Consider the following 8,869-nt stretch of genomic DNA (forward strand, 5'->3'; position numbering starts at 1 on the left):
AGGATGGTCTCGATCTCTTGACCTCGTGATCCACCCGCCTCGGCCTCCCAAAGTGCTGGGATTACAGGCGTGAGCCACCGCGCCCGGCCCAACTCTTCTGTTACTTAAGGTCAAAAGCATTTCCAGTATCTCGACCTAAAAATCACCTTGTGTTTGCTTATTATTACTGCTACCTTCCCACTCCTGCAAAGGAAGGTCCGTGAGGAAAGGGGTCTCTCTTGCTTCGCTATCCCTGTTGCGTGGGTAGGCATTCTACAGCAGGTGCTTTGTAGATGTTTGCTGATTCAATGTCGAAATTAACATGCCCATCTTCTCCCCGAGGCCCCCAGCCCCCAAGGCAGGCCGCAGCTGACTCACCTCCTGGCCTTAGCACGTGGCGGGGCCCCGAAGCCTTTACTGGATCAACAGGCAGGGAAGTCAAAGACAGCGGCTCAAGAACCCAATTTAATCAGATTTGCAAGTAGACACATACAAAAAACTCCAAACAATGCACAAGTCACCGCAAGACTAGGGACCGAATCCGGAAGGCAGAGCCCCCGCCCCGGGGAGGGCCCAGCTTGTTGGCAATCTCGAGGTTTTTTCCCACTGATTCTCTACTTCTTGGCCTTATCTAACACACGAAACCAAACCCCACAACTGAGGCTAAGATTTAAGAGCTACCCAGAGCTAACTTTTCCCCTCCCCAAGCCTCCCTGCTCTAGAAGTGGAAGGGAAAGAAGGGGAGAGTGTGAACCTAAGGAGAGTGGAGCCTCGGGGGCCACTGGACAGGGGCTGTAGAGCTGTCCGATGACTGGGCTCCTCCTGCCTACCTGTGGTCAAATGCCCACCATGTTTACAGGCAGGTTAGCCAATGGGGGATGGGGAGGGTGGGGGGAGGCAGGGGGTGCCCCAAACACCCTGAGAGCCCGAAGGGAGGAGGGGCAGCACCAGAGGTCCCATTCGGACTTGCTCCCACAGGAATCACCACTGCAGGGGCCCGATGTCAGCCCCCAGCTCCTCCTCCTTCAGCTGGAAGGGCTTCACCGGCCACTTCACCCTGACCATGGGCTCCACGTGGTCCTGAAGGCGGTGCCGCTTCATGTGGGCATTTCGACTCTTGATCTTGTCAAACACCCTGAGGAGTCACCAGAGGACTTGGGGTCAGAGCAAGGAGGGAGGTGGTTCACCCAGAAGAAGGGATCACAGGGATGAGGCCAGGAGCCCTGGGAGCATCTCCAGGAGAAAGCCGGGTACCTTTCACACTCTCTGCATGGAAAAATGCCCTGGCTCTCCGCGCTTCCCGATGGCTCGGGGGTCCGCTTGGGGCCTGCGTTTGGGCTGCAGCTGAGGATGGACTCTCTCCTGTAACTCTTGGTCTTTATCTTTAACTCGGGAGTTGGATGGTGGCTGGGTCTTTCCCTAGGGCTGCATGGGACCTGCAGAGGAAGCAAGAGTGACATAAGGTTGCTGACCTGTCCTGCTGTAAGGGAGACACAGAGCTGAGGGCACACGTGTCTCCTGCAAGGAAACACTACCATCAGAAGCACCCCTGCCCTCTGACCCCACCCTCCGACTCAAGGGGCAGCAGGCACAGGCACCGGAAGGAGAGACAAGCTCCTGACCCTGCCCCAGTTCTTCTACCTTTTCCTCTGTCCTTTCCACCTCCTCCAGCTCTCTCTTGACCCTCTTTTCTAGCCCTGGGGCTCGGCCACAGTCAAACTTGATCATTTTTTTCCAGATGTAATAATACTCCACGCACTGAGCTACTGTCTTTGTCTGGATCTAGTGAAAGAAAACAGAAGCAGGTTGTGGCCGTGTCCCGGGGGTCCCGGGAGTGTGACCCCACCACTGGGCCGGCTGCCTCATTTGGAAAGCGCTTTGGAAGTGCCTTTGGCTTGGCGTCTCCACTCACCACAGAGGCAGAGGACCATAAAGTCCTTCCTGGGGACAAGGGGGTTCCACGTGGAGCCGCACAGTAGCCACCAGCACCTAAGCCTGCACACTCTGAGCAGCCATTCCAGCCCAGGAATTGTTGTGTTTTTTTTGAGACAGAGTCTCACTGTGTCACCCAGACTAGAGTGCAGTGGTGCAATCATGGCTCACTGCAACCTCCACCTCCCAGGTTCAAGCAATTCTCCTGCCTCAGCCTCCTGGGCAGCTGGGATTACAGGTGCCCACCACCATGTCCGGCTAAGTTTTGTATTTTTAGTAGAGACAGGGTTTTGCCATGTTGGTGAGGCTGGTCTCGAACTCCACCTCAGCCTCCTAAAGTACTAGGATTACAGGCGTCACTCACCGCACCCAGCCCAACCCAGGAATTCTTTCCTACAGGAAGATGTGCAGATGTCCCTCCAGGGATGGTAACTGCGACATCATGCTAATAAATGGAATGCCCTCTGCAGGCAAAATACCACACAGCCATTCCAACAGCTAGGCAGAGCCTCTAAAGTCTTGGCAGGAAGTGACCCACTCTGGAAGAAGGGGAGGTTTTGAGTGCACCACGTGAATCCAGGGCATCATTTTCCCTTTCCTCCCCTAAGAAAGGATCCCACTAAAAATAACTTCTGTAAAACAAAAGGGAACCTGGGGTTGGTGGCTCATGCCTGTAATCCCAGCACCTTGAGAGGCTGAGGCAGGAGGATCACTTGAGGTTGGGAGTTCAAGATCAGCCTGGGCAACATAGCGAGACCCCATCTCTACAAAATTTTTAAAAAATTAGCTAGGCATGGTGGTGCATCCCTGGGGTCCCAGCTACTTAAGAGGCTGAGGCAAGAGGATCGCTTGGGCCCGGGACTTCAAGGCTGCAGTGAGCTTTTTTTTTTTTTTTTTTTTTTGGGAGACAGTCTCACTCTGTTGCCCAGGCTGGAGTGCAGTGGCATGATCTCGGCTCACTGCAACCTCCACCTCCCAGGTTCAAGTGGTTCTCCCGCCTCAGCCTCCCAAGTAGCTGGGATTACATGCGCCCACCATCATATCCAGTTATTTTTGTAATTTTGTAGGGATGGGGTTTCACTATGTTGGCCAGGCCGGTCTTAAACTCCTGACCTCAGGTGATCTACCAGCCTCGACCTCCCAAAGTGCTGGGATTACAGGCGTGAGCCACCGTGCCCTGCCGTCAGTGACTTATGATAGTATCACAGCACTCCAGAGCCAGTGTCTCTTAAAGGAAAAAAAAGAAAAAGTTTAATTGCTCTAGGAAGAAAATTTCTCAGGAAATTAAATTGGCTATTGAGCTGACTCCAGAAAATACATTCTCCACCCAAATGTTTTTCAGCTGCTTTGTGAGTATTCACAAACGAGGAGTCAAAACAGCACAAACTCTACCTAAGAAACATCACTAAGTTAAAAAAAAAAAAGTTGGACTTCAGCTTCAGAACAAGATGGAACAACAGGAACCAGATTCATGCTCCTGTCAAAACAATGAAATGCAGAGTTAAAATATCAACCATGTTTGGCAAGACACCAGGCGTCATTCAACAGAGTGCAGCGAGCCCCGACGGGAAGCAAGCTGCCACTTTCCCGGCTTACCAGCTTGCGTTTCCAGGCCACTGACTGGAGGGGGGCAATTTAGGCAGAACCCAGCAGGACTTAGGGAACTGAGGTGACGCACAGTGCCCCCGAGAACACAGCAGTAGGACAGAGGATGGGAGAGGAGAGAGCTGCCCATAGAACATTCCAGTGATGGGAAGTAATTTCCACCAAGCACTCAGCCAAGAGTTCAGCCAAGCACTGCCCAGCACATGCATGGGAAGTGACCAGCCAAAGCTGGGTAAAGAGCCATCCAATAAGATGAGAGGGACAGGTGCCTGCTGCTCCTCCAGGGCCAGGAATAGTGCCCATTCCCACAGCCAGAGTGGGAAACTTCAGGGTTCGGGGGCACGGGGTGGAGTAGAGGCACAGTCTTGCCTCAGGAATGAGAAATAATCAGCCTTGGAGAAGAGCTATGTTGGTCCCATCTAAAAAATCTAAAAGTGAATCTAAAAGTAACTGTGTCCCAGAACAAAACTCAAGAATATTTATAAGACTGCAAAAATATCCAGCTTCCAACAGCTAAAATTCACAATGCCTGCGATCTGGTGAAAATCACTATGCATGCAAAAAAGCAGAATAATATGGCACATCAGGAGGAGAAACAGAAATCCATCAAAGTCAACCTACCACAAACACAGACTTAGAATGAGCAGGGAAGGACATGAAAGGTTATCATAACTGTTTAATATATGTTCAGAGAGTTATACCAGATGCCGGGCGTGGTGACTCACACTTGTAATCCCAGCACTTTGGAAGGCCAAGGTGAGAGGATCACCTGAGGTCAGGAGTTTGGGACCAGCCTGGCCAACATGGTGAAACCCGTCTTTACTAAAATACAAAAAAATTAGCTGGGTGTGGTGGGTGCCTGCACTCAGGACACTGAAGCAGGAGAATTGCTACTCAGGACGCTGAGGCAGGAGAATTGCTTGAGCCTAGGAGGCAGAGGTTGCAGTGAGCCAAGATCGTGCCACTGCACTATAGACTGGGCAACAGAGCGAGACTTTGTATCAAAAAAAAAAGAGTTATACCAGAGTCAGGTGTGATGGCACACACCTGTAGTCCCACCTACTTGAAGCTGGAGGATCACTTGACCCGAGGAGGTCAAGGGTGAAGTGAACTATGATCATACCCCTGTATTCCAGCTTGGGCAACAGAGATCCTATATCTTAAAAGATATAAGAACAAATAAACAAAACCCAAAACACGGCTAAGAGAAATTAAAGATGACACATAGAGACACAGACCCTGTTCATGGGTCAGAAACTCAGTGTTGTTAAAATGTCAACTCTCCTTGTCTGGGTGCGGTGGCTCATGCCTGTAATCCCAGCACTTTGGGAGGCTGGGGAGGGTGGATCACCTGAGGTCAGCAGTTCAAGACCACCCTGGCCAACATGGTTGAAACCCTGTCTCTCCTAAAAATACAAAAATTAGCCAGGCGTGGCGTCATGCACCTGTAATCCCAGCTACTCAGGAGGCTGAGGCAGGAGAATCGCTTTAACCCGGGAGGCAGAGGTTGCAGTAAGTGGTGATCGCACCACTGTACTCCAGCCTGGGCAACAGAGTGAGAATCCATCTGAAAAAAAAAAAGAAAGAAAACACAGACACCCCAATAAAAACATACGCAAGAGATGTGAACAGACACCTCACCAAAGAAGGCACACGGACAGCAAACAGGTCCATGAAAAGGGGCTCAGCGTCGTCAGTCATGAAGGAAGCACAATGTGATGCCACCACACTGTCATGAGGATGGCTGGAATTAAAAGGACTGGCCCAAAAATAGAAAAATAAAAAATAAAAAAGTAAAAGGACTGGGCCTACCCAGGGCTAGCGAGGTTGCGGAGCAACTAGAGATCTCGTTTCCTGCCAGTGGGAATGTGAAATGGTACGACTTTGGAAAATTGCTTGGCAGTTTCTTAAAAAGTTAAACATCCACCCACTAAATCATTCCATCCTAGGTATTGACTCCTCTAGAAAACAAAGTGCATGTCCATACCAAGACTTGTACCTGAATGTTCACAACAAATTTATTTATAGTCACCCCAAACTGGAAACCACTCAAATGTCCACCAACAGGCAAATGATTACATAAACTGTGGTACGCCCATCCAGTGGAATATTATTTGGCAGTCAAAAGGTGAGATCTATCAGTACATGCAACATGGATGACCTCAAAATCATGATGCTGAGTGTAAGAAGCTGGAGCAAGCAGAGTCCATACTGTGCGACTACTCCATGTATAGCAAACTCTAGGAAATGAAACGAATTTACAGTGATGGCAGATCAGTGCTGACTGGGGGCAGGGGAGCAGTGAGGAGTGATTACCATAGGGCAGGAGGAGATACAGGGCTGAGGGGTATGCTCGTTGTCTTGACTGTGGTGACAGTTCCAGGTGTGTCAATATGTCAAAACTTAGCAACTCTTATACTTCAATTATGTGCAATTTTGTGTACATCTAAGTTTCTTTTTTTTAAAAAAAGAACAGAAAATACGCAGCAGGACATTACATGTAGTGAGATCTCATCGTTTGCTTTTTTTTGGGGAACAGGATCTCATTCCATCACCCAGGCTGGAGTGCAGTGGCACAATCTTGGCTCATTGCAGCCTTCGCCTCCCAGTCTCAAGCAATCTTCCCACCTCAGCCTCCCGAGTAACTGGGACCATAGGCATGCGTCACCATGCTAGGCTACTTTTTAATTTTTTTTGTAGAGACGAGGTCTCACTATATTGCCCAGGCAGATCTTGAACTCCCAGTCTCAAGCAATCCTCCCACCTTGGCCTCTCAAAGTGCTAAGATTACTGGTGTGAGTCTCCATGCCTGACCTCATCCTTCTTTTTAAGACCCAGTCTCACTCTGTCCCCAGGCTGCAGTGTAGTGGCGCAATCCCTACTCACTGCAGCCTCTGCCTCCGGGGTTCAAATGATTCTCCTACCTCAGCCTCCCAAGTAGCTGGGATTACAGGCACATGTCACCACACCTGGCTTATTTTTGTATTTTTAGTAGAGATGGGGTTTCACCATGTTGGCCAGGCTGGTCTCAAATTCCTGACCTCAAGTGATCCTCCTGCCTTGGCCTCCCAAAGTGCTGGGATTACAGGCATAAGCCACCATGGCCAGCTCTTACCTTTTTTAAAGTACATGCATACCTATTTACATAAAATTTGCACAGACAGAAATGCCTGTACGTGCTTGGTCAAATAGGTGACAGAGGCCACCAAGCAGAAGTGGGACCGTGGAGAGGGGCACGGGGGACTCTGTTCTGTGCAGGTGATGCAGGCCTGTGCCATTTGGAGCCATTCACAAGGACAGCTTTTGGACATTGTCAACTGTCTACAGTAAGAGTACTGCCACAGACAGGTAAAGGCAGGGCCCTCGGACCCCCCGACCAGCCCTGCAGCTCTAGCTGGTCTCAGCTGTGTTGGGCCAGCCCTGGGACACCCACCCACATCACTTTACCATCTTGTGTATCAAGTAGAAGTCCTTCTTGTGGGCACAGAACGCCTTCTTAAAAAGCCTCTTCTCTATAGGGGTCCAGACGTCTGAACCTATCAAAGAACACAGCCAACAGCGGGGAGGCCATTTGTCCTGGGACCACAGCCATGCCCAAAATGCAGACCACCTTCCCTTTTATACCCACCATTACTGAGCACCAATTATGCGCCAATCGCATAAAAAACTCAAACAGTTTCCAGAAGAGAGGGACCACTACTAGTTCCACTTAATGGATGTGACAATGGAGGCTTCAGTCGCTTGCTAAAGACAGGTGGGGGCCCCAGGCAGCCTGTCTCCAGGGCTGATGGGTTCAGCCACTGAACCTCAGCCTGTCTCCCCTCCCGCTGGCCTGGATCATTTCCCTTCTGGCTAGGCAGAGTCCGTAAGGAAACCTCTGGGACAGGGTGAAGCAGGATCCCATTAGCAGAACGTGGTGCCCACTGAATTATCCTGACATGGACAGGCTCTCCTGAAAGGCGGGCAGAGGCCCGGAAGAGAACTCCAGGAGGTAGAGGCAGGGCTTGCAACACAGCCGGCCGGTTCACAGGGGTCTCAGCTGGGCCAAACCAGCCCGGCAGCCTTTCCCCATCACCTGTGTAGCGATAGTCAGCGAGCAGGTGCGTCCGTGGCTTGTGGGGCCCTCGGAGCAGGAGAGTCTCTAGGGCGACCTGGAACAAGAGGAGCGGCAGGCTGCCCAGGGCCAGCTGGGAATGAGGACCACTGGAGTCCTCCCATTCATCTGAAAAACACTTGCGGCTGTCCCTAAAGTCACGGCCCATCCCAGGGCTCTTCAAAGTGGCCCTGGACAGGCTGCCAGCCTGTGAACTGTCTGTGGGCACATCAACTGTCACCAGGCACACCACCGAGTACAGCTGAGGTTTTTTTTTTACACAGCAAGCCTATCCTGATGAAGGAGACAGCGTGTGGATTTATTTTGGCACAAGCTCCTTGTTCCCTCAGGGACTGGCATTTTGAGGAGCACGACCCTTACCTAGGGCCCCATTTTATTTTCTTCATAGCACCAGTCATTAGCTAACGATTAAAAACATTATTTTGAAAAATTTTTAAAGATGAGGTCTCACCATGTTGTCCAGGTGAGCTCCAATACCTGGGCTCCTTCAGCCCCTTCCTCCTGAGTAGCCAGGAACACAGGTGTGCACCACTGGACCCAACTAGCTAACAAATTTCTTCTTTTTTGAGACAGAGTCTTGCTCTGTCACCCAGGCTGGAGTCCAGTGGCATGATCTTGGCTCACTGCCGCCTCAGCCCCCCAGTTCAAGCCATTCTCTTGCCTCAGCCTCCCGAGTAGCTGGGAGTGGGACTACAGGCACCTGCCACCGCTCCCTGCTATTTATTTTTTTTTTTAATTTATAGTAGAAACAGGATTTTACCATGTTGGCCAGCCTGGTCTTGAACTCGTGACCTCAGGTGATCCGCCTGCCTTGCCTTCCCAAAGTGCTGGAATTACAGGCGAAAGCCATGTGCCCAGCCTAGCTAACAACTTTTAAAATTAGATTTCCTTTTGACTTTCCTAAAATGTAAGCTCCATGAGAGCAGGGATTTTATCTTGATCACTAGTGTAAACCCTCATTGCAGAGTTTGAATAATTTGTGGGGCCCAGTGCAAAATGAAGACGCAGGGCTCCTTGTTTAAAACCTATTCCTCGCCTGTCACACAACGCACGTCACGGGGAACCTGGCGCTAAACCATTCGCAGGTGATCTGCTTCTGGGTTGGGGTTTTGTACGCAGCAGAGCAGCTCCCTCGCTGCGATCTATTGAAAGTCAGCCCTCAACACAAGAGTTTGTAAAAATAAAATAAAATAAAATAAAACTATTAAGATTTTCTTTTCTTTTTTTTTTTTTTTTTTT

The 8,869-nt window shown here is 50.4% G+C and overlaps 1 protein-coding gene across 1 annotated transcript in view; it reads right to left on the reverse strand.

Moving 5' to 3' along the window:
* Positions 1 to 432: 432 nt before the first annotated feature.
* The window catches only part of ZNF541 (zinc finger protein 541), a 43,328-nt gene continuing 34,891 nt past the window's right edge, over positions 433 to 8,869 (reverse strand). Inside the window, exons 12-16 of the mRNA XM_017500424.2 lie at positions 7,592 to 7,667; positions 6,964 to 7,052; positions 1,621 to 1,761; positions 1,234 to 1,415; positions 433 to 1,114 (exon numbers count right to left, since the gene is read on the reverse strand). Coding sequence (XP_017355913.1) covers positions 961 to 1,114; positions 1,234 to 1,415; positions 1,621 to 1,761; positions 6,964 to 7,052; positions 7,592 to 7,667 — 642 coding nt within the window. The 3' untranslated portion in view covers positions 433 to 960. The remainder of the gene's footprint in view (positions 1,115 to 1,233; positions 1,416 to 1,620; positions 1,762 to 6,963; positions 7,053 to 7,591; positions 7,668 to 8,869) is intronic.

The sequence above is a fragment of the Cebus imitator genome, unplaced genomic scaffold, assembly GCF_001604975.1.
Source record: "Cebus imitator isolate Cc_AM_T3 unplaced genomic scaffold, Cebus_imitator-1.0 Scaffold266, whole genome shotgun sequence".
Taxonomy (NCBI): Eukaryota; Metazoa; Chordata; class Mammalia; order Primates; family Cebidae; genus Cebus; species Cebus imitator.